Here is a 27091-nt window from a genome sequence, read left to right as displayed (position 1 = left end):
AAGAGGGGCCCTGTGAAAGTAACGCCACCCATGAGAGAGTGTTCCCCCCAGCTCGAACAGTGCTCTACCACTTGCAATACTTACCTCTCCCTGCTCCACCACTGTGTAGTCTGGGCTGTTAAATCCTTCAATGGCATTGCCAATACAAATTTGTTGAAATGATAGATGATAGTTAAAATATACAGGGGCCCTGGCCTCCATTTAGACCAGTTAATACTTTGCGCCTACTACCACTGTCTGCTACTCAGCAGAGGAGCCCACCCCTGTACCTAGCTATGCCACCTGTTTATTTATGAACAATTTTTTGCCAGACATTTAGCCCACTTTATTATTTGGGCCTACTAACTGTGTCTGCCGCTCATTACAGTTGTCCTCCACTGAACAAAGCAATGCCGCCTGTTTAGTCCTGTTACCAATTTTGAACTGCATTTAGCCCACTTTATTATTTGGGCCTACTAACTGTGTCTGCCGCTCATTACAGTTGTCCTCCACTGAACAAAGCAATGCCACCTGTTTAGTCCTGTTACCACATTTGAACTGCATTTAGCCCACTTTATTATTTGGGCCTACTAACTGTGTCTGCCGCTCATTACAGTTGTCCTCCACTGAACAAAGCAATGCCGCTTGTTTAGTCCTGTTACCAATTTTGAACTGCATTTAGGCTACTTTATTATTTGGGCCTACTAACTGTGTCTGCCACTCATTTCAGTTGTCCTCCACTGAACAAAGCAATGCCGCCTGTTTAGTCCTGTTACCAATTTTGAACTGCATTTAGGCTACTTTATTATTTGGGCCTACTAACTGTGTCTGCCACTCATTACAGTTGTCCTCCACTGAACAAAGCAATGCCGCTTGTTTAGTCCTGTTACCAATTTTGAACTGCATTTAGGCTACTTTATTATTTGGGCCTACTAACTGTGTCTGCCACTCATTTCAGTTGTCCTCCACTGAACAAAGCAATGCCGCCTGTTTAGTCCTGTTACCAATTTTGAACTGCATTTAGGCTACTTTATTATTTGGGCCTACTAACTGTGTTTCCTCCTCATCCTGCCCATTGCCCAGCCACTGCTAGATGAGTCTGCTGGTACATTGACCCAGACCACTACATTCCCCTTGCACTCTACACAGCCAGAATCTGACCCTGCTGAAAGCCATGTTCCCCTTCCTGCATACTATACCACCTTACAGGGGGACATAGAGGAAGGTGCAGATGAAAGTGCAGGTTCCTTCATCAAGTGGGCGGCATACTCGTTGGGGACGTCACTGGCACAGGGCCCCTCATAGTACGCAAAAGTGCCGTCAAACACACCGCCGTACTATGAGGGGCCCTGTGCCAGTGCCAATGCCAACGAGTGGGCCCCCCCTGCTTGCTCAGGATCACAGCACTTGCAAAGTTGAAATACTTACCCCTCCCTGCTCCACCGCCGTGATGTATTCCGCATTTCCTGGGCCCACGAAAATCTTGAGCCAGCCCTTCCCCGACTTTTCGCAATAATCGGCCGATTTCACCCGACCCGACTTTTGAGAAAGTCGGGTTTCACGAAACTCGACTCGATCTGAAAAAAGTAAGTCGCTCAACTCTCTCTCTATATATTTATATTTAATACAGCGCTAGATAGCAGAAAAGCCGGTAATTCAATTGCCGGCTTTTGCTATCTCCTTCCAAAACCCGACAGGATATGAGACATGGTTTACATACAGTAAACCATTTCATATCCCTTATTTTTTAACATATTCCTCAATAGTAATGTTCCAAGTGTCTATGTGCAAAATTTGGGGCCTCTAGCTGTTAAAATAAAGGGTTAAATCACAGAATAAATTGGCGTGGGCTCCCGGGCAATTTTCTCCACCAGGTGGGAAAGCCGGTGACTGAGGGCAGATATTAATAGCCTAGGGAGGTACCATGGTTATAGGACCCCCCTGGTTAAAAACATCTGCCCCCAGCCACCCCAGAAAAGGCACATCTGTAAGATGCGCCTATTCTGACACTTAGCCTCTCTCTTCCCACTCCCGTGTAGCTCTGGGATATGGGGTAGTAAAGGGTTAATGTCACCTTGCTATTGTAAGGTGACATTAAGCCAGGTTAATAATGGAGAGGTGTCAATAAGACACCTATGCATTATTAATCCAATAGTAGTAAATGGTTAATAAAGCACACACACATTGGGAAAAAAGTATTTTATTGAAATAAAGACACAGGGTGTTGTAATAGTTTATTATACTCTCAATCCAATTGAAGACCCTTGTCACCTGAGACAAAGTTAAAATAAAAAATTAACAATATCCCATACCTTCCGTCATTCAGTCTTGTCCCACGCTGTAAATCCATCTGAAGGGGTTAAATAATTTTACAAGCAGGAGCCTGCTAATGCAGCCGCCCCTGCCTGTAAAAACTGGGGAATTAATGAGAAGCAGGGGAACGTAGCTACCTAGACTTGCGGTGCTGCGCCCCCTGCTGGTATAACCTCAGATGAACTCGAGCGTGAGAAAATAATCAGAAAAATTCCCACGCTCGAGTTCATCTGAGGTTATGCCAGCAGGGGGCGCAGCATTGCAAGTCTAGGTAGCTACGTTCCCCTGCTTTCCATTCATTCCCCAGATTTAACAGCCAGGAGCACAGCTGCATTAGCAGAGCTCCAGCTTGTAAAATTATTTAACCCCTTCAGATGGATTTACAGCGTGGGACAAGACTGAATGACGGAAGGTATGGGATATTGTTGATTTTTTACAATAGCAGGGTGACATTAACCCTTTATTACCCCATATCCCAGCGCTACACGGGAGTGGGAAGAGAGAGGCTAAGTGCCAGAATAGGTGCATCTTACAGATGTGCCTTTTCTGGGGTGGCTGGGGCAGATGTTTTTAGCCAGGGGGGGCCAATAACCATGGTCCCTCTCTAGGCTATTAATATCTGCCCTCAGTCACTGGCTTTCCCACCCTGGCGGAGAAAATTGTGCGGGAGCCCACGCCAATTTTTTCCGTGATTTAACCCTTTATTTTAACAGCTAGAGCCCCCAAATTTTGCACACAGACACTTGGAACATTACTAATGAGGAATATGTAAAAAAATAAGGGATATGAAATGGTTTACTGTATGTAAACCGTGTCTCTTATCCTGTCGGGTTTGGGAAGGAGATAGCAAAAGCCGGCAATTGAATTACCGGATTTTCTGCTATCTAGCGCTGTATGAAATATAAATATATATATATATATATATATATATATGTGTCTCACTGACATATATATATATATATATATATATATATATATATATATATATACCCCTATACTATGTGTAGACATTTATTTTAGCTATTCTATTCTAAACTGTCAGTGTGATTTTACTGTACACTGCGCTGAATTGCCGGCTTTTCTATAGAACACCGCTGCGTATTTCTGGCAAGTCACACTGTTGGTCCGTGTGTGATCCGTATTTTTCTCGCCCCCATTGACTTTCATTGGCGGATTTTTTTGCAAAATACGCTGACAAACGCAGCATGCTGCGATTTTCTACGGCCATACAAAAATACGCCAGATACGAGCTGGGCCATAGATAATCATTGTACCGTGTGTAATGCATATTTTCTACGCCTCTCATACATCCGTAAAACTCGCTAGTGTGACGCCGGCCTAAAGGAGAAAAGCTGTGCTACAGAAAAATGCTGTGTATAAAGGAGGACCGTTAGGTGCAGGAGGAGGCTGTGTAAAAAGAAGGAGCATGAGGTGCAGGAGGAATAAGGCCCCTTAACTGCCGCCGTTAAAAGTCGTATCGGCAGTCGCTAAGGGGTTAATATTGTGTTAAAAAAACCTTTTGCTTCAACAAAATGGCGCCGGTTGTGTTCCGTGTACCAGTGCGGGAGCGTTGCTATGTTGAACAGCGACAATATCTTTTTCTTGTGCGCGTTCCCACACTGGTCCTCGGAACAGAGTGGGCTGCGCATGTGCAGATTGAGAGCTTTGCTTGCCGATAGATGCTATTGCGCATGCGACAGCACCATTTTGTTGAAGCTAAATTTTTCTTCTTTGAAGACCACAATATTAAATGCGCACGCACAGTATTTAAAATAGGAAGCATGTCACTGAAGGTTCAGTGACCTGTCATTTAAGCCAAGAATGATCTTGAGGCCAGAGCACCAAAAAAAATCTGCATACCGGTACTATCAATATTTGTGTTGAAAATCTGTAGTGTTGAACATACAGGTGCATCTCACAAAATTAGAATATCATCAAAAAGTTAATTTATTTCAGTTCTTCAACACAAAAAGTGGAACTCGCATATTAGATAGAGTCAATACAAACAGAGTGATCTCTTTCAAGTGTTTATTTCTGTTTGTGTTGATGATTATGGCTTACAGCCAATGAAAACCCAAAAGTCATTGTCTCAGTAAATTAGAATACTTTATAACACCAGCTTGAAAAAATTATTTTAAAATAAGAAATGTTGGCCTAATGAAATGTATGTTCAGTAAATACACTCAATACTTGGTTGGGGCTCCTTGGGCATCAATTAATGCATCAATGTGGCGTGGCATGGAGGCGATCAGCCTGTGACACTGCTGAGGTGTTATGGAAGCCCACGTTGCTTTCATAGCAGCATTCAGCTCATCGGCTTCTGCCTATACAAGTCTACCTCTGTGTAATTTATTATCAGTATAACCACAGCTGGCCTGTGATTGCCTCAGAGATTTGTTTCAGAACATTAGGGATCAAACAGTATCATAAAAACTAAGGACCACACCAGACAGGTGTGAGATAAAGTTGTGGAGAAGAGTAAAGCTGGGTTAGGTTATTAAAAAAAATAGTTTAAGTTCTGAATATCTCAGGGAGCACTTCTCAATTCATTATTCAAAAGTGGATGGAGTATGGCACAACTACACACCTACCAAGACATGGTCATCCACCTAAACTGACATCTCAAGCAGGGAGAGCACTAAAAGAACCAGCCATGTGCAGAAATACACACAGTGGGATTTAAGAGTTTGGGCACTCACTCCTGGTCAAAAGTACTATTATAGATAACATAAAAGTAAGTTGATGATGAAATGATCTCTAAAAGGCCTAAAGTTATGGATGACACATTTCCTATATATTAAAGGCAAATATATTATATACAGTACAGACCAAAAGTTTGGACACACCTTCTCATTTAATGGTTTTTCTGTATTTTCGAGACTATGAAAATTGTAAATTCACACTGAAGGCATCAAAACTATGAATTAACACATGTGTAATTATATACTTAACAAAAAAGTGTGAAACAACTGAAAATATGTCTTATATTCTAGGTTCTTCAAAGTAGTCACCTTTTGATTTGATGACTGCTTTGCACACTCTTGGCAATCTCTTGATGAACTTCAAGAGGTAGTCACCGGAAATGGTTTTCACTTCACAGGTGTGCCCTGTCATGTTTAATAAGTGGGATTTCTTGCCTTATAAATGGGGTTGGGACCATCAGTTGTGTTAAGCAGAAGTCTGGTGGATACACAGCTGATAGTCCTACTGAATAGACTGTTGGAATTTGTATTATGGCAAGAAAAAAGGAGCTAAGTAAAGAAAAATGAGTGGCCATCATTACTTTAAGAAATGAAGGTCAGTCAGTCCGAAAATTTGGGAAAACTTTGAAAGTGTCCCCAAGTGCAGTGGCAAAAACCATCAAGCGCTACAAAGAAACTGGCTCACATGAGGACCACTCCAGGAAAGGAAGACCGAGAGTCACCTCTGCTTCTGAGGATAAGTTTATCCGAGTCACCAGCCTCAGAAATCGCAGGTTAACAGCAGCTCAGATTAGAGAACAGGTCAATGAAACCCAGAGTTCTAGCAGCAGACACATCTCTACAACGACTGTTAAGAGAAGACTTTGTGCAACAGGCCTTTATGGTAAAATAATTGCTAGGAAACCACGGCTAAAGACAGGCAACAAGCAGAAGAGACTTGTTTGGGCTAAAAAACACAAGGAATGGACATTAGACCAGTGGAAATCTGTGCTTTGGTCTGATGAGTCCAAATTTGACATCTTTGGTTCCAACCGCCGTGTCTTTGTGCGACGCAGAAAAGGTGAACAGATGGACTCTACATGCCTGGTTCCCACCGTGAAGCAGGTGTGATGGTGTGCTTTCTTGGTGACTTTGTTGGGGATTTATTCAAAATTGAAGGCATACTGAACCAGCATGACTACCACAGCATCTTGCAGCGGCATGCTATTCCATCCGGTTTAACTTTAGTTGGACCATCATTTATTTTTCAACAGGACAATCACCTCCAGGCTGTGTAAGGGCTATTTGACCAAGAAGGAGAGTGATGGGGTGCTACGCCAGATGACCTGGCCTCCACAGTCACCAGACCTGAACCCAATCGAGATGGTCTGCGGGTGAGCTGGACCGCAGAGTGAAGGCAAAAGGGCCAACAAGTGCTAAGCATCTCTGGGAACTCCTTCAAGATTGTTGGAAGACCATTTCTGGTGACTACCTCTTGAAGTTCATCAAGAGAATGCCAAGAGTGTGCAAAGCATTCATCAAAGCAAAAGGTGGCTACTTTGAAGAACCTAGAATATAAGACATATTTCAGTTGTTTCACACTTTTTGGATAAGTATGTAATTCCACATGTGTTAATTTATATATATATATATTTGCCTTTAATACATAGGAAATGTGTCATCTATAACTTTAGGCCTTTTAGAGATATATATATCTTTCCTATATATGGGAAAATGGGCCCATGCAACCGTTTGGGCACCCTCCATGGTTTTTCACTTATGCTTTTTTCACATACTGCATATTTGCCCATACTCACTATTCAGGAATATTTTCTTGACATTGTTAATATGTGTTCCGGCGTGTTCTTCATAGTTTCTTTTTATCAATAAATTACTTCTTTAAATACCAACAGTTTAAGAGGACAATCGCAGTTGAGTTTTTTGGTCGACTTATTCATCAGCCTCGGCTTACTGTGCGCATTGGTGATTATTACGCCTGTTGCCATGATTCCATACCAATGAAAAACTGCGTAAGGGCAGTTACTGTATGTCTTTTTTCCTATGCGTTGTATACATAACTTTTCAGTGTTAATTTATTAGTCTGGTTTTATTGAAATTTGTCTCTACTCTGTCATAGACTCTTACAGTGCAGGCAGGCATAAGAGTGCCCCCCCAGACTTTTATTTTGCTGGCAGGCTCCTGAGTGTCCCCCACCCCGGGCTTTTAATTTGCAGTGGTGTATGATGCTCCCATCAGGAGCAGTGTGATGAAAAACTAAGTTGGAAAGCGGAGCAGCGCTCTCTCTATACTGCACCTCAGGCTTAAAATGCAGTGCAGGAGATCGCTCATCATCTCCGCACATCAAACAGAACAGGGCCATCCAGTGCCACCCGCTCGCATCCTTTGGTCAACTTATCATGCAGAGTGGTTGCCAGACGTCACCTTCCTTCTGTCTCGGTAATCACACATGAATAAATATGCAGAGTGAAGCGCAAGTGCCATGAAGATGTAGCACCACAGGCGCAGATGGCTGTCTCTTCTTTCTCCTCAGCGGTGTAGGTGTCAATATTCTTTGCTTTGATTTATGGAGCATTAGCACACTGACTGCTCATCCACAAATCAGAGCTAAGCTCCACTCCTGCTCATCTCAACTCCCAGCTGCAGATAGACTGTGAAGCATCTTTTGCCTTGTGATCCTCCCACCTGCCTCACTGCACCTACTTACAGAATAATGTTAAAAACAAGTTTTCCTTGATCAGGCGCCATCCCCACAACTGCTGGCCCTAAGCACTGGATCTCTGGTTCCAAGGGTAAAAGGCCTTAAATGGTTTCTTGATCCTCCTGGGGAAACATTAGGGAGGCTGCAACACACTGCCAACAAGAGGAAAGGAAAATTAAAACACATTCATATAGGGTAGAGAGGGAAATCTAAAGAGAGCCAAACATAAACAGAACAAGTTTAACCTCCCAGAAACCTAAAGAGATGAAAGAAAGAGGAACAGGGAAGGAAAACACACTTGCTGCAGGGATTCAACTTGGGTCTATCATGCAGCGTAAACCCTTAGGTGAAGGGGTGGAACTCTTAAACCCAAGTTCATCAAGAGATATAGCCAGCAAGGAAGTGCAGTGAAGGATGAATATATAAAACCCAACCCAGAAATTGATAGGGCAGACTAAAACAGGAATATTTAAAACACATGGAGAGGAGCAAACCAAGAAAGGGGAACAAACACAATTGAAATCATCAGCATTTCGACAGAGAAGAAAAGGCAATAGCTCAGCAGACAGGGGAACTGACCACGCAGCAACAGCTCAGTGGATTGAATCCCCAAACCGAGCCATGACAGCTGTGTGGAATTCTACAGCAGAAAATTTGCTGTAGGAATGTGCATTGTGCTTCATATTTGCTTATAGATTTGTAGTTTTGAACTAGCTAAAGTATAATTAAAAAGGATCAAGGATATTTCACTTGCTCAAACAATTTAGCTAAATACAGTACCTTGTAAAAACTCTCTATGCTTCCCTGATTCTGCTTTTTCATTTAGCACTACAATGCTCAATTGCACAGATATTCACAATTGTTGCTTTTGGAGAGCAGTATATGAAGTCTCTGCTTAATGTCCAACTGGGCATTTCTTCAGAGTCTTCTTTGGGAGCATATACTTTTATCCCTGCCTCTCAGACATTACCAATCACAGCTTGGCAGTGTCCGACATTGCTAGACTGCAAGATCAACTGCCGAGTTGTGATTGTCAGACTTTGAGAATGTGGGGAGGGGAGTTGAATGTGCAGGATTCCAGAGAAGACTCTGAAGAAATGCCAAGTTGGACCACAAATGGATACTGTATTTCATATACTGCAATCCAAAAGTAACAAATGGGAATATCTCTGCAATGGAGTGATGCAGCACAAAATGGTAAATAGCGGCAGATTCACAGGAGCTTGGGAGTTTTCTAAGGTATTTAAAAGGAACCTGCCATGAACTTTTTCGATATGTATATCACTAACATGGTCTTCTCAAGCAAAGCTTCCCACTACTTATCTAAAAACCCTCACTTTGTATCCTTTTTATCCGTAGGTGATTACATCACATACCTTCTCTATCAGTCATAGGGGTGGTGCTTTCTATCCTTTCAGTCACGGTCAATCATGGTCTTCTTTAAATTATTCATGCTAACCATAGCCTGATTAGTTGCCTGGACTGCCCCAATGTCATGGCAATCGCCCAGTAAATTTTGCCCTTGCACACTGATTATCAGGTCCCCATGCATGCGCACTGAATCTGCACAAGCTCTGGAGCTGTGGTGAGTCAGTGTAGCATTCTGTTTACGCTGCTCTGGAGCTCTGGGACCTGATGGTCAGCTCAAAATTCAATGGGCGATTGCCATGACATCATGGAAGTCCAGGCAATCAATCAGGTTGTGATGGGCGGGAATAATTTGAAGAGGACCTTGACTGGAAGGATAGAAAGCACCACCCCATGATTGAAAGGGGTGCAATGCAGGTAGTTGCAGGCTTCACTAGATGGCAGTAGAGAGGAAGCAGGTCTGCACCTAAACAGAGCTGACCTGTAGTGCAGCAGTGAGGCTACCACAGATGGCAGCAGAATAGTCAAGCAAGCCGGTTCTATATAGTCAGGAGCACAGTACAAAAGGAAAAGACAAAACACAGAGTCAGAGATAAGCCAAGAGGTCAGTAACAGTCAGGAGAGGATAAGTCAAAAACAGTAGACAAAAACAGGTTAGTATACAAGCCAAGTCAAAACCAGGGGGTCTGCACACTAAAGGGAAACACTGAGTCAAGACAGGAACAGGGGAAAACAGAGACACGGGTTCAGGCAGCTAAAGCAGCAGGACAAATCAGGATATACCAGAGTCAGCTACACATGCCGAAGGCAAAACTATAACTGACACCATCTGCAGGATGCAACAGAGATAAATAGCAAAACCTGAAACCAGACTGAGGCTGAGAAAAGTTAACCCCTGACATGATAAGACCAGGAAAAGGGAAAACAGGACTCAACACCCGGTGTGGATCATGACAGTATGTGATGAAATCACCTAAAAATAAAAAGTGGGTTTTTTTTTTAGATAAATAGTGAGAAGTTTTCCTTGAGAAGACCATGTTAGTGATGCACATTACATCACTAGCAAGACACTGGGGGAAATTTAATATATAAAAAAAGGATGTCACAGTCACAGGTTTCCTTTAACTAAATTTTTTGAGCAAGTGACAGGTCCTCTTTAAATCTCTATACTAAGTTTTTAAATATTCTGCTGAACCCTTCTTAACACTAATCAGCAACTCCACGGGTCTATCCAGATATTCTGCAGCAATTCCAGTAAGTATGTTTTTTTCTATTTTAATAGTAAACCAAACTAAACTGGAATGCATATCGACTGGGCTTCACGAGCATAAAATTTCTCTATATTCATACACGTGTTTTTTTTGCCTTTTTATTTAAAAAAATTAGTTTGCAATTAGACACCAGCTGGGATGGAAACTTTTCTATGAGGGCTATGAAAGACAATGAGGGGGCAGTGTCCAATATAAATATGCTGTATATTTTATGTTAATATGTTACTTTTTACATGTAATATCTATGTAAAAATCTTCTTTTCTAGGACTATGAACCAACAATATTCTACCCAAAGCGATCAGTAAATTGTGTCTATATGGACTTGACAATTCAGTGTGAGAAGATGGACATCCCTTTCCTGTCTTACCTTCCAACAGAAGTAAGAGATTAGCTGAATTAGTAATATTGAGTCAGTAAATGGTTTAATGCAAGCACTTCTTTAAAGGGAATCTGTCACCCGACCGGGACGTGTATGGCATATTAATATGGGCATACAGAAAATAGAAGTGTTACACTAGTCCTACCTGTATGTCTCATATTAAAAGTCTTGTTGCTGAGAAATCTTATATTCATTCCTTATGGTAATGATTTCTTCCAGGCTTCGGGGCATGTGGTGCCTGGAAGAAAACCCTGCTTCCTGACTTCAATATAATACTACCCCCTCCCATCAGTGTCAGTTATGGCTCCGGAATCCTGTGCCTGTGTCCTGCACTCCCTCAGAACTACATATCACATCCTCCCTTTTGTGGGAACTGCATTCAGGATCTTCTGCGCAGGCACCGGCGACTTCCGCTTCAGTGACTAGAGATGAACGACTATTTCAATGTTCGGTTCAGAATACGATAGCCAAATTCTCAATATTCGCTGATTAATTCTTCTAATATTCGCCGAACATAACCGAACGCCATTCATGTCAATGGGAGGCACAATCGCATGCACAACACCATATAACAGCCCCAAATGCTGCCAAAACACATCAAATGACGAACAGACATGGAAAGTGGCCTCAATTCACCCACAGTACAAATTGTAGCATGACACTGCAGTAATCAGCTGCATCAAATGTCACTGTAAGACGAGTTGGTGAGGGATCAGTGTAGGCCTCCTTCGTTGAAAGTAGCAAAGTAACATAGTAACATAGTTATTAAGGTTGAAGGAAGACTTTAAGTCCATCTAGTTCAACCCATAGCCTAATCTAACACGCCCTAACATGTTGATCCAGAGGAAGGCAAAAAAAAACCATGTGGCAAAGAGTAACTCCACCATGGGGAAAAAAATTCCTTCCCGACTCCACATACGACAATCAGACTAGTTCCCTGGATCAACGCCCTATCAAGGAATCTAGTATATATAACCTGTAACATTATACTTTTTAAGAAAGGCATCCAGTCCCCTCTTAAATTTAAGTAATGAATCACTCATTACAACATCATACGGCAGAGAGTTCCATAGTCTCACTGCTCTTACAGTAAAGAATCCGCGTCTGTTATTATGCTTAAACCTTCTTTTCTCCAGACGTAGAGGATGCCCCCTTGTCCCTGTCTCAGGTCTATGATTAAAAAGATCATCAGAAAGGTCTTTGTACTGTCCCCTCATATATTTATACATTAAAATAAGATCACCCCTTAGCCTTCGTTTTTCCAAACTAAATAGCCCCAAGTGTAATAACCTATCTTGGTATTGCAGACCCCCCAGTCCTCTAATAACCTTGGTTGCTCTTCTCTGCACCCGCTCTAGTTCAGCTATGACTTTCTTATACACCGGAGACAAGAACTTTACACAGTATTCTAAGTGAGGTCGAACTAGTGACTTGTATAGAGGTAAAATTATGTTCTCCTCATGAGCATCTATGTCTCTTTTAATGCATCCCATTATTTTATTTGCCTTTGTAGCAGCTTCCTGACACTGGCCACTAAATGTGAGTTTGTCATCCACCCATGCACCCTGGTCTTTTTCATTGATGGTTTTGCCCAGAGTTTTAGAATTAAGCACATAGTTATACATCTTATTACTTCTACCCAAATGCATGACCTTACATTTATCCCCATTAAAGCTCATTTGCCATTTGTCAGCCCAAGCTTCTAGTTTACATAAATCATCCTGTAATATAAAATTGTCCTCCTCTGTAGTGATTACCCTGCAGAGTTTAGTGTCATCTGCAAATATTAAAATTCTATATGCCCCCAACAAGGGCATTAATAAATATGTTAAAAAGAAGAGGGCCCAATACTGACCCCTGTGGTACCCCACTGCTAACCGTGACCCAGTCCGAGTGTGCTCCATTAATAACTACCCTTTGTTTCATATCCCTGAGCCAGCTCTTAACCCACTTGATGCCACTCTTTATGCCTCATGCAACCCCTCTACCTGCTTTCATGCTGAGCCACACTAAGGTGGCACAAATATCAGTTTTGTAGACTACCATTGACAGAAAAGTTAATGATAGTAAAATGGGTAGTTGAGTCCAAGGAAGGTGAAGCCTGATCGTCTTGGAGGTCTTTTGCTACAGGAAACAATCATGAAGGAGACCCAACCAGGAGTGTTCACATTTAAACAAATGAAGGCCTTACGCCAGAGAAGAGGCATAAATTTCCTCGAGAGTAGAAATAGTATAAAAGGGTCCAACAGGTCTTCCACTACACTCAATCCAGCAGATGGACACCCAACCAGGAGTGTTCACATTTCCAAAAATTATTGGCAGACAATACCAAAGTGGCATCAATTTCACCACAGTAGAAAATGTACAATAGGGACTGACAGGTCTTTCACTACGCCCAGTCGAGCAGATGGACACCCAACCAGGAGTGTTCACATTTCCAAAAATTATTGTCAGACAATACCAAAGTGGCATCAATTTCACAACAGTAGAAATAGTATAATAGGGAACAACAGGTCTTCCACTATGCAGAATCCATCAGATGGACACCTAACCAGGAGTGTTTACATTTAAACAAATGTGGGCCTTATACCACAGAAGTGGCATACATTTCATGAGAGTAGAAATAAAATTATAATTGACCGACAGGTCTTCCACAACACCCAATCCAGCAGATGGACACCCAACCTAGAGTTTTCACATTTAAACAAATGAGAGCCTTACACCACAGAAGTTGCATACATTTCATGAGAGTAGAAATAAAATTATAATTGACCGACAGGTCTTCCACAACACCCAATTCAGCAGATGGACACCCAACCTGGAGTTTTCACATTTAAAAAAATGAGGGTCTGACACCACCGAAGTGGAATAAATGTCACGAGAATAGAAATAACATAATTGCAAGCAACATGACTTCCACTACAGCTAACCCAGTAGATGTAGACCAACTATGACTGTTCCCATATCTGCAAATTTGTGTTAACATCAGCAGCAGCAGCCACACTAAAGATATCACAGAGTGCAGTTACGTTACATTAATGCATCACACTAAAAATGCAATATCACCTAGTCTGTACAGTCTGCGATTGGGGTACAAATGTCCTTGGAGATCCATGACTTGTTCATGTTGATGAATGTTAGGTGGTCTATACTTTCAGGGGACAGCCAGCTGCGCTTATCCATCAGGACACCACCAGCAATGCTGAAGACACGTTCTGAAAGAACGCTGGCTGCTGGGCATGATAAAACCTCCAAGGCGTGTGAGGCGAGCTCAGGCCACTCATCCAATTTGGAAGACCAAAATGTGAAAGGGTCCAAACACACTCTGATGGTATTCATATTCAGTTTTTGATACTCCTGCACCAGCCTCTTTATTTGTTCACCACGTGTAAGACTTGGACTCTTGTGCTTGTGCACAAGCTGTTCTAAAAAAAATGTCAAAGGACTCACAAAAATTGCTTCTTCCACACCACTGCTGTTGCTGCTGCTAATGTTTTGGCATTGACAAATTGATATCCCGGAGGTTGGAAGTCTATTGCAGCGATGCGAACTGTGTGCATCACTGGTGTCTTGGGGAAAAGCTCTCTTAAGTTAGTGTAAAAGCTTGCTTTGATACTCCAGCATTCGTGGGTCCCTTTGCATGGCAAGAATCATCTGGCAAAATTTAGTTTTAGAATGTGGATCTATCAGAGTGGCAACCCAGAAGTAGTCAGCAGTAGTCCTAATCATAACTATACGAGGATTATGTTGCAGATAGTGCAGCAAGAAGGCACTCATATGTCGCGCTCTACCATGAGGTCCAAGCCCATTCTGTGTTGGTGGCTGGGTAACACTGATGCTTGTTTACTCCGTCACCTCCCGCCAACCATGAAAAACAGAGGGGGCATGATTATCCTCTTCACCTAACAGTTGCTCACCCGCCCATCACCTCTTTCTCCTCCATTTGTTCCTCGGATCTTGCACCTTCGATAACAGTTTGTCTGTTATCACCAGCCCTCTCGATTGCAGTAATCCACCCTCCCTTGGCACCAGCCTGTGTAATGACAGTCTGGACCATAGAGACTCCTCTGCCTCCTATATTTTTGAGTAAAATGTAAATTGTTCTTTTATTCTGTAAACTACTGACAACATGTCTCCAAAGTTCCAAGCAATACATTTTGTATTTATTTTCTGAAAATGAGAAACGGTCAAAATAACAAAAAAAATGCATTGCTTGCAGACCTCAAATAATGCCAAAAAAAATTTCATAATCATTTAGAGACAACAATACTAATGTTTTAACTCAGGAAGAGTTCAGAAATCAATATTTTGTGGAATAACCATGATTTTTAATCACAGCTTTCATGCGTCTTGGCAGGCATGCTTTCCACCAGTCTTTCAGACTGCTTTTGGGTGACCTTATGGCACACCTGTACAAAAATTTAAGCAGTTCTTCTTTGTTTGATGGCTTGTAACTATCCATCTTCCTCTTGATTACATTCCAGAGGTTTTCAATTGAGTTCAGGTCTGGAGATTGGGCTGACCATGACAGGCATTTGATGTGGTGGTCCTTCATTCACACCTTGATTGACCTAGCTGTGTGGCATGACGCATTGTTCTGCTGGAAAAAAAAGTCCTCAGAGTTGGGGAACATTGCGTGAGCAGAAGGAATCAGCTGTTTTTCCAGGAAAACCTTGTATGCGGCTTGATTCATACGTCCTTCGCAAAGATTAACCTGCCCAATTCCAGCCTTGCTGAAGCATCCCCAGATCATCACCGATCCTCCACCAAATTTCACAGTGAGTGCAAGTGTGGCTTGTACACCTCTCCAGATCTCCTTGTAAACATTAGACGACCAGGTGTCGGGCAAAGCTGAAAATTAGACTCATCATGACTTAAGTCCTGCCTCTAGGAGCCTGTTATGAACTGTTGTTGCCGTGCACTTCACCCGAGCTGCCATTTGCCATTCTTTTGTAGGTCACTTGATGTCATCCTGCGGTTGCTGAGTGACATTCGAATAAGGTGATGGTCATCCCGGTCAGTGGAGAGTCATTTTCACCCTCTGCCAGTCTGTAGCTTTGTTGTCCCCAATATTTTCTACTTGATCTTGTTGTAATGGACTGCCATCTTAGACATTTTAAGAATAGAGGCAACATGACGCTCACCATGTCCCTCTGCTAGTAAAAACAGAATTGAGCCCTTCTTTTCCTCACTCTAGACTTTTCTTTTCAACTCCTTTGGCATGGTTACAAGATTTTTTCATTCCTATTATTTTTGGGGTCTTACTAGCACTTGTTTTGCCATCTAGCTTGTCCTATTGCAAGAGGATTGTGAACACTGCAGCAGGGTTTTTCATAATTTCCTTTGTTAAATAAGATTTGGTTCAGGTGATCACCTAATCAGAAGCACATTAAGTAGAATGAGGTGTACTCTGGTTGAAATTCAGACATGTAGAGAAGCTGATTTTATAAAACAGTGCAGTGGTCCCTTAATTTTTGCCAGAGCTGTATATGTAGGACTATGGGGAGTGCTTTATACTTCTTCTATGAGGCCCCATGACTTCTATGTATGCCTCTAATGAGTATAATGATTTGTTTTCTTCTATTCATTCTGCAGAACTGGGGACATATACCAAGATGGGGGGAATATATAATAGGATGGGGCACAGTATAAAGAAACATATAACAGAATGGATGATATATACCACGATGCGACCAGTATGAGGAACATACAAGTGCCTCTCACTAAATTAGAATATCATCAAAAAGTTAATTTATTTCAGTTCTTCAATAGGACTTGGCACTTGTCCACACTGCCAAAAGTACCAGTACCTGTTTTAAACAACAGTATCACTGTGCTTGATTGGCCAGCAAACTCACTTGACCTTAACCCAATAGAGAATCTATGGGGTATTGTCAAGAGGAATATGAGAGATGCCAGACCCAACAATGGGAGCTGAAGGCTGCTATCAAAGCAACCTGAGCTTCCATAACACCTCAGCAGTACCACAGGCTGATCGCCTCCATGCCACGCCGCATTGATGCAGTAATTGATGCAAAAAGAGCCCTGACCCAGTTTTGAGTGCGTTTACTGAACATACATTTCAGTAGGCCAACATTTCGGCTTTTAAAAACATTTTTCAAGCTGGTGTAATAAAGTATTCTAATTTACTGAGATAATGACTTTTGGGTTTTCATTGTCTGTAAGCCAGAATCATCAACATTAACAGAAATAAACACTTGAAATAGATCACTCTGTTTGTAATGACTCCATATAATATATGAGTTTTACTTTTTGCATTGGAGAACTGAAATAAATTAACTTTTTGATGATATTGTAATTTAGTGAGAAGCACTTGTATATATCAGGATGGAGGGTGTATCTATTTATATAATTGTCCAAGCAAAAAAAGAAAAAGAAAAAGAAGAAGAAGAGCACTCACCATCCATGAGCTCTTCTTCTTTTCCTTTTTCTTTTTTGCTTGGAGAAACCTTTTTTTTCTTGAATGAGCACCCGGATTCCGTTGGGGCCCGTGGCAACATTTCACCAGCTGTTATATTGTGTGTGTGTGTGGTTCAACGTGTGCAGGAGGTGCGGACTACTTTCTTCTTTGCAGCTAATATTTATATAATTGCCTTGTACTGTTTTCATTTCCTGTTCTGTCCAGATGTCACTGTATCCCAGAATTCCAAGTGGAGGAAGTTCACCGACCGCCATATTGGGACACCCAATTGATGGTTGTCTCAATATAGAAACTGCTGCTGGAACCAACCTATTACATGGTACCACCAGCGGAACACCGTCGCACCACACACACACAATCACACACACTGTCACACTCTCACACTCTCACGCCGCCTCTTGCGTGTTACCACCAGTGGAACACAATCACAAACACGCCGCCGGGATCAGCTGAATAATTCACTGACTGCCACCATCTTTGTACAGGAGGAGTGCATGGACAGTTTTCCTGTGACCGCCGCTATCTGTCTGCACAAAGATCATTCGGCTGATCCCAGTGGCAGATGCGTGACGTGTCTACAGGCAGAGGAAGCCAGTCACATTAAAGGGGTTTTCCCATGAACGAAAGTTAATTTTAAAAATTGACTGTGTCTGACCATGTACGGAGCAAACCACATCTCCTGGGCAGGAGAGGAAGCAAAAGACAATACTGACACTAAAGCAGGGAATCCCAGTGGATTCATATTGTGGGGTAAAATATTTCACTGACTGTTTTTAACCCCTTTCTGACATCTGACGTACTATCCAGTCGAGGTGGGGTGGGCCCGTATGACCACCGATGGGATAGTACGTCATAGCGATCAGCCGCGCTCACGGGGGGAGCGCGGCCGATCGCGGCCGGGTGTCAGCTGCCTATCGCAGCTGACATCCGGCACTATGTGCCAGAAGCGGTCACGGACCGCCCCCGGCACATTAACCCCCGGCACACCGCGATCAAACATGATCGCAGTGTGCCGGCGGTACAGGGAAGCATCGCGCAGGGAGGGGGCTCCCTGCGGGCTTCCCGGAGACGATCGGTACAAGGGAATGTACTCACCTTGTACCGAACGTCTCCCCCCTGCAGGCCCCGGATCCAAAATGGCCGCGGGGCTGCATCCGGGTCCTGCAGGGAGTACTTCCGAGTCAGGAGCAGGCTGCAACTGCAGCTCTGTAAGCCTGCAGCGATGAGTGAGATCGCCGATCTCACAGAGTGCTATGCAAACTGTAAGATCGGCGATCTGTGATGTCCCCCCCCGGGACAAAGTAAAAAAGTAAAAAAAAAAATTTCCACATGTGTAAAAAAAAATAAAAAAAAAATTCCTAAATAAAGAAAAAAAAAATATTATTCCCATAAATACATTTCTTTATCTAAAAAAACAAAACAAAAAAAACAATAAAACTACACATATTTAGTATCGCCGCGTCCGTAATGACCCAACCTATAAAACTGTCCCACTACTTAACCCCTTCAGTGAACACAGTAAGAAAAAAAAAAAAAAAAAGCCAAAAAACAACGCTTTATTATCATACCGCCAAACAAAAAGTGGAATAACACACGATCAAAAAGACGGATATAAATAACCATGGTACCGCTGAAAACGTCATCTTGTCCTGCAAAAAAGGAGCTGCAACACAGCATCATAAGCAAAAAAATAAAAAAAGTTATAGTCCTCAGAATAAAGCGATGCCAAAATAATTATTTTTTCTATAAAATAGCATTTATCGTATAAAAGCGCCAAAACATAAAAAAATTATATAAATGAGATATCGCTGTAATCGTACTGACCCGACGAATAAAACTGCTTTTTCAATTTTACCAAATGCGGAATGGTATAAACGTCTCCCCCAAAAGAAATTCATGAATAGCTGGTTTTTGGTCATTCTGCCTCACAAAAATCGGAATAAAAAGTGATCAAAAACTGTCACATGTCCGAAAATGTTACCAATAAAAACGTCAACTCGTCCCGCAAAAAACAAGAACTTACATGACTCTGTGGACCAAAATATGGAAAAATTATAGGTCTCAAAATGTGGAGATGCAAAAACTTTTTTGCTATAAAAAAGCGTCTTTTAGTGTGTGACAGCTGCCAATCATAAAAATCCGATATAAAAAACGCTATAAAAGTAAATCAAACCCCCCTTCATCACCCGCTTAGTTAGGGAAAAATAATAAAATTAAAAAAATGTATTTATTTCCATTTTCCCATTAGGGCTAGGGTTAGGGTTAGGGCTAGGGTTAGGGCTAGGGTTAGGGTTGGGGCTAGGGTTAGGGCTAGGGTTGGGGCTAGGGTTAGGGCTAGGGTTAGGGTTAGGGCTAGGGTTAGGGCTAGGGTTAGGGTTGGGGCTAGGGTTAGGGCTAGGGTTAGGGTTGGGGCAAGGGTTGGGGCTAAAGTTAGGGTTAGGGTCGGGGCTAAAGTTAGGGTTAGGGTTGGGGCTAAAGTTAGGGTTAGGGTTGGGGCTAAAGTTAGGGTTAGGGTTTGGATTACATTTACGGTTGGGATTAGGGTTGGGATTAGAATTAGGGGTGTGTCAGGGTTAGGGGTGTGGTTAGGGTTACCATTGGGATTAGGGTTAGGGGTGTTGTTGGATTAGGGTTTCAGGTAGAATTGGGGAGTTTCCACTGTTCAGGCACATCAGGGGCTCTCCAAACGTGACATGGCGTCCGATCTCAATTCCAGCCAATTCTGCGTTGAAAAAGTAAAACAGTGCTCCTTCCCTTCCGAGCTCTCCCGTGCGCCCAAACAGGGGTTTACCCCAACATATGGAGTATCAGCGTACTCGGGACAAATTGGACAACAACTATTGGGGTCCAAGTTCTCTTTTTATCCTTGGGAAAATAAAAATTTGGGGGGCTAAAAATCATTTTTGTGGGAAAAATAAGATTTTTTTATTTTCACGGCTCTGCGTTGTAAAATGTAGCGAAACACTTGGGGTTTCAAAGTTCTCACAACACATCTAGATAAGTTCCTTGGGAGGTCTAGTTTCCAATATGGGGTCACTTGTGGGGGTTTCTACTGTTTGGGTACATCAGGGGCTCTGCAAATGCAATGTGACGCCTGCAGACCAATCCATCTAAGTCTGCTTTCCAAATGGCACTCCTTCCCTTCCGAGCTCTGCCATGCGCCAAAACAGTGGTTCCCCCCACATATGGGGTATCAGCGTACTCAGGACAAATTGGACAATAACTTTTGTGGTCCAATTTATCCTGTTACCCTTGTGAAAATACAAAACTGGGGGCTAAAAAATCATTTTTGTGAAAAAAAACAGAATTTTTATTTTCACGGTTCTGCGTTATAAACTGTAGTGAAACACTTGGGGGTTCAAAGTTCTCACAACACATCTAGATAAGTTCCTTGGGAGGTCTAGTTTCCAATATGGGGTCACTTGTGGGGGGTTTCTACTGTTTGGGTACATCAGCGGCTCTCCAAACGCAACATGACGTCCCATCTTAATTCCAGTCAATTTTGCATTGAAAAGTCAAATGGCGCTCCTTCACTTCCGAGCTCTGCTATGCGCCCAAACAGTGGTTCCCCCCCACATATGGGGCATCAGCGTACTCAGGACAAATTGGACAACAACTTTTGGTGTCCAATTTATCCTGTTACCTGTTGTGAATTCCGTTCTTGGGCTCCATCCTGTGGTTGCGAATGGTATTTTTGGGAGTTCTGCTCTTGGGCTCCCTCTGGTGGTTTCAAGTGGAACTTAGCAGCTGCTGTCACTAATCGGTTCCCTGGCCTTGTTATTTCACTGGGCTCTTGGCTGTAGTTGATGCCAGCTGTCAATGTTCTCCTGTGGATTCAGTCCCTTTCTGGAAGTTCTCTGTTGGCCAGTCCATTTCAGCTCAAGATAAGTTCTGCTAGTTTTGGGGTGTTTCCCTGCTTATGACCTTCTGTTCAGTTTAAGTTATGTCTCTTTTGTCCAGCTTGTCATTATGAAATATTCCGGCTAGTTGGAAGCTCTGGGGTTGCAGATTTGCCCCTCCACACCGTGAGTCGGTGTGGGGGTTATTTTTTGTAAACTCTGCGTGGACATTTAGTTTTTATACTGACCGCACAGTAGCCTTTTCTATCTCTGTCTATTTAGATAGTATTGGCCTCCTTTGCTAAAATTCTAGTTTCATTTCTGAGTTTGTCATTTCCCTCTCCACTCACCGTCAATATATGTGGGGGCTATGTTTCCTTTGGGGGTTTCTCTGAGGCGAGATAGTTTTCTGTTTCCATCTTCAGGGGTAGCTAGTTCTTAGGCTGTGAAGAGGCGTCTAGGCAGAGATAGGAACGCTCCACGGCTATTTCTAGTGTTGGTGTTAGGAGTAGGGATTGCGGTCAGTAAAGTTACCACCTCCTCGGAGCTAGTTCATTATTTGTTTTTCCCACCAGGTCATTTCAGTGCTGCTCCGTAATCACTAGGTCATATCAGTGATTTCTGTCTGTGGAGCTGCCACCTCCTCTGAGCTTGTTCATGATTGGTTTTACCCACCAGGTCATCTCAGTACCGCTCCGTAACCACCAGGTCATAACAGTTACCCTTGTGAAAATACAAAACTGGGGGCTAAAAAAATCATTTTTGTGAAAAAAAAAAGAATTTTTATTTTCACGGCTCTGCGTTATAAACTGTAGTGAAACACTTGGGGGTTCAAAGTTCTCACAACACATCTAGATAAGTTCCTTGGGAGGTCTAGTTTCCAATATGGGGTCACTTGTGGGGGTTTCTACTGTTTGGGTACATCAGGGGCTCTGCAAATGCAATGTGACGCCTGCAGACCAATCCATCTAAGTCTGCTTTCCAAATGGCGCTCCTTCCCTTCCGAGCTCTGCTATGTGCCCAAACAGTGGTTCCCCCCCACATATAGGGTATCAGCGTACTCAGAACAAATTGGACAATAACTTTTGTGGTCCAATTTATCCTGTTACCCTTGTGAAAATACAAAACTGGGGGCTAAAAAATCATTTTTGTGAAAAAAAACCAGAATTTTTATTTTCACGGCTCTGCGTTATAAACTGTAGTGAAACACTTGGGGGTTCAAAGTTCTCACAACACATCTACATAAGTTCCTTGGGAGGTCTAGTTTCCAATATGGGGTCACTTGTGGGGGGTTTTAATGTTTAGGCACATCAGGGGCTCTCCAAACGCAACATGACGTCCCATCTTAATTCCAGTCAATTTTGCATTGAAAAGTAAAATGGCGCTCCTTCACTTCCGAGCTCTGCTATGCGCCCAGTGGTTTACCCCCACATATGGGGTATCGTCGTACTCAGGACAAATTTCTCAACAACTTTTGTGGTCTAATTTCTTCTCTTACCCCTGGGAAAATAAAAAATTGGGGGCGAAAAGATAATTTTTGTGAAAAAATATGATTTTTTTGTTTTTATGGCTCTGCACTATAAACTTCTGTGAAGCACTTGTTGGGTCAAAGTGCTCGCCACACATCTAGATAAGTTCCTTAAGGGGTTTACTTTCCAAAATGGTGTCACTTCTGGGGGGTTTCAATGTTTAGGCACATCAGGGGCTCTCCAAACGCATCATGGCGTCCCATCTCAATTCCAGTCAATTTTGCATTGAAAAGTCAAATGGCGCTCCTTCCCTTCCGAGCTCTGCCATGCACCCAAACAATGGTTTACACCCACATATGGGGTATCAGCGTACTCAGGACAAATTGCACAGCAAATTTTGTGGTCTAATTTCTTCTCTTACCCTTAGAAAAATAAAAAATTGGGGGCGAAAAGATCATTTTTGTGAAAAAATATGATTTTTTATTTTTACGGCTCTGCATTATAAACTTCTGTGAAGCACTTCGTGGGTCAAAGTGCTCACCACACATCTAGATAAGTTCCTTAGGGTGTCTACTTTCCAAAATGGTGTCACTTGTGGGGGGTTTCAATGTTTAGGCACATCAGGGGCTCTCCAAACGCAACATAACGTCCCATCTTAATTCCAGTCAATTTTGCATTGAAAAGTAAAATGGCGCTCCTTCACTTCCGAGCTCTGCTATGTGCCCAAACAGTGGTTTACCCCGACATATGGGGTATCGTCGTACTCAGGACAAATTGCTCAACAACTTTTGTGGTCTAATTTCTTCTCTTACCCCTGGGAAAATAAAAAATTGGGGGCGAAAATATAATTTTTGTGAAAAAATATGATTTTTTTGTGTTTACGGCTCTGCACTATAAACTTCTGTGAAGCACTTGTTGCGTCAAAGTGCTCACCACACATCTAGATAAGTTCCTTAAGGGGTTTACTTTCCAAAATGGTGTCACTTGTGGGGGGTTTCAATGTTTAGGCACATCAGGGGCTCTCCAAACGCATCATGGCGTCCCATCTCAATTCCAGTCAATTTTGCATTGAAAAGTCAAATGGCGCTCCTTTCCTTCCGAGCTCTGCCATGCGCCCAAACAGTGGTTTACCCCCACATATGGGGTATCAGCGTACTCAGGACAAATTGTACAACAACGTTGGGGGTCCATTTTCTCCTGTTACCCTTGGTAAAATAAAACAAATTGGAGCTGAAATAAATTTTGTGTGAAAAAAAGTTAAATGTTCATTTTTATTTAAACATTCCAAAAATTCCTGTGAAACCTGAAAGGTTAATAAACTTCTTGAATGTGGTTTTGAGCACCTTGAGGGGTGCAGTTTTTAGAATGGTGTCACACTTGGGTATTTTCTATCATATAGACCCCTCAAAATGACTTCAAATGAGATGTGGTCCCTAAAAAAAAATGGTGTTGTAAAAATGAGAAATTGCTGGTCAACTTTTAACCCTTATAACTCCCTAACAAAAAAAAAGTTGGTTCCAAAATCGTGCTGTTATAAAGTAGACATGTGGGAAATGTTACTTATTAAGTATTTTGCGTGACATATTTCTGTAATTTAAGGGCATAAAAATTCAAATTTGGAAAATTGCAAAATTTTCAAAAGTTTCGCCAAATTTACGTTTTTTTCTCAAATAAACGCAAGTTATATAGAATAAATTTTACCACTAACATGAAGTACAATATGTCTCGAGAAAACAGTGTCAGAATTGCCAAGATCCGTTGAAGCGTTCCAGAGTTATAACCTCATAAAGGGACAGTGGTCAGAATTGTAAAAATTGGCCTGATCATTAACGTGCAAACCACCCTTGGGGGTGAAGGGGTTAAAGAATATTTTACCTCACAAAATGTATCATCTGTGATCCCCTGCTGTAATGTCAGTATTGTCTTTTGCTTCCTCCCCTGCCGAGGAGCTGTTGTATGTTCAGTACACAGTCAGACACAATTTTTAAAATGAACTTTAGTTCTTGGGAAAACCCCTTTAAAAAGCAAACATCAACACCAACATGGCTCCTCCTAAAAAGCACACCAATGACAAAGAAAAGAAAGCAGCAAAGGCACAACGTCAGACAACAAAGGGCAAAAAGACTCTTGAAGAGCAACAGCATCGCTGGGATAAAAACAATGCATATAAGGATAGGCGTCAAGCACATGAGTCCTCTGATGCAAAAGTCATTAGATTATCTCTGGTGATGAGCGAATATACTCGTTACTAGTTATGTGCGAATCTACTCGTTACTCGAGATTTCTCAAGCATGCTCGGGGGTGCTCCGAGTGTTTTTTAGTGCTCGGAGTTTTAGTTTTTAGCGCCGCAGCTGAATTATTTACATCTGCTAGCCAGCATAAGTACATGTGGGGATTCCCTAGCAACCAGGCAACCCAGACATGTACTTATCCTGACTAACAGATGTAAATCATTCAGCTGCGGCACTAAAAACTAAAACTCCGAGCACTAAAAAATACTCGGAGGACCCCCGAGCATGCTCAAGAAATCTCGAGTAATGAGTATATTCGCTCATCACTACTCATTACTCGAAATTTCCTTGAGCATGCTCGGGTGTCCTCCGAGTATTTCTTATTGCTCGGAGATTTTGTTTTCATCGCCGCAGCTGAATGATTTACATCTGTTAGCCAGCTTGATTACAAGTGGGGATTCCCTAGCAACCAGGCAACCCCCACATGTACTTATGGTGGCTAGTAGCAGTAAATTATTCAGCTGTGGTGATAAAAACTAAATCTCTGAGCACTTACAATACTCGGAGGACACCCGAGCGTGCTCGGGAGATCTCGAGTGACGAGTATATTCGCTCATCACTAATTATCACATGATGCCATTAGGCAACAACAGCGCTGCATGCCTGCCCCAATCGTGACATTACCACCCTCCCGATGCGATAGCATTGGGCCTCCATCTAGTATGTATGTATATATAGATAGATAGATAGATAGATAGATAGATATATATACACATACACTGCTCAAAAAAATAAAGGGAACACTTAAACAACAGAATATAACTCCAAGTAAATCAAAGTTCTGTGAAATCAAACTGTCCACTTAGGAAGCAACACTGTTTGACAATCAATTTCACATGCTGTTGTGCAAATGGAATAGACAATAGATGGAAATTATTGGCAATTATCAAAACACACTCAATAAACGAGTGGTTCTGCAGGTGGGGACCACAGACCACATTTCAGTACCAATGCTTTCTGGCCGATGTTTTGGCCACTTTTGAATTTTGGTTGTGCTTTCACACTCGTGGTAGCATGAGATGGACTCTACAACCCACACAAGTGGCTCAGGTAGTGCAGCTCATCCAGGATGGCACATCAAAGCGAGCTGTGGCAAGAAGGGTTGCTGTGTCTGCGTAGTGTCCAGAGGCTGGAGGTGCTACCAGGAGACAGGCCAGTACACCAGGAGACGTGGAGGGGGGCGTAGAAGGGCAACAACCCAGCAGCAGGACGACTACCTCAGCCTTTGTACAAGGTGGAACATGAGGAGCACTGCCAGAGCCCTGCAAAATGACTTCCAGCAGGCCACAAATGTGCATGTGTCTGCACAAATGGTTAGAAACCAACCCCATGAGGATGGTCTGAATGCCTGACATCCACAGATGGGGGTTGTGCTCACATCCCAACACCGTGCAGGACGCTTGGCATTTGCCACAGAACACCTGGATTGGCAAATTCGCCTCTGGCACCCTGTGCTCTTCACTGATGAAAGCAAGTTCACACTGAGCACATGTGACAGACGTGACAGAGTCTGGAGATGACTTGGAGAGTGTTCTGCTGCCTGCAACATCCTTCAGCATGACCGGTTTGGCAGTGGGTCAGTAATGGTGTGGTTTCATTTCTTTGGAGGGCCGCACAGCCCTCTATGTGCTTGCCAGATGTAGCCTGACTGCCATTAGGTACCGAGATGAGATCCTCAGACTCCTTGTGAGACCATATGCTTTTGCGGTTTGCCCTGGGTTCCTCCTAATGCAGGACAATGCCAGACCTCACGTGGCTGGAGTGTGTCAGCAGTTCCTGCGAGATGATTTTTTTTTTTTCTGCTACATATCGTCTCATCAGGACGGAGTTCCCGTGCACCTGGAAGGTGGTGAGCTGGCTTTATTTTCTTGTTGACTTCCCGCAAGATGAAGGCATTGAAGCTATGGACTGGCCGCCCGTTCCCCAGACCTGAATTCGATTGAGCACATCTGGGACATCATGTCTCGCTCCATCCACCAACGTCACGTTGCACCACAGACTGTCCAGGAGTTGGAGCATGCTTTAGTCCAGGTCTGGGAGGAGATCCCTCAGGAGACCATCCGCCGCCTCATCAGGAGCATGCCCAGGCATTGTACAGTAGGAAGGTCATACAGGCATGTGGAGGCCAAACACACTACTGAGCATCATTTCCTTGTCTTGAGGCATTTCCACTGAAGTTGGATCAGCCTGTAACTTCATTTTCCACTTTGATTTTGAGCATCATTCCAAGTCCAGACCTCCGTGAGATATTAGTTGTGATTCACATGGATCATTTTTAGGTTTTATTGTTCTCAACACATTCCACTATGTAATTTATAAAGATTTACAACTGGAATATT

General features: G+C 42.7%; 1 protein-coding gene across 1 annotated transcript in view; it reads left to right on the top strand.

Moving 5' to 3' along the window:
- The window catches only part of YJEFN3 (YjeF N-terminal domain containing 3), a 599789-nt gene that overhangs the window by 520321 nt on the left and 52377 nt on the right, over positions 1-27091 (top strand). Inside the window, exon 4 of the mRNA XM_077252326.1 lies at positions 10598-10711. Coding sequence (XP_077108441.1) covers positions 10598-10711 — 114 coding nt within the window. The remainder of the gene's footprint in view (positions 1-10597; positions 10712-27091) is intronic.

This window comes from Ranitomeya variabilis, chromosome 1 (assembly GCF_051348905.1).
Source record: "Ranitomeya variabilis isolate aRanVar5 chromosome 1, aRanVar5.hap1, whole genome shotgun sequence".
NCBI lineage: Eukaryota > Metazoa > Chordata > Amphibia > Anura > Dendrobatidae > Ranitomeya > Ranitomeya variabilis.
Note: the sequence above shows the minus strand (reverse complement) of the source record. Positions and strands in the feature narration are given on the sequence as shown.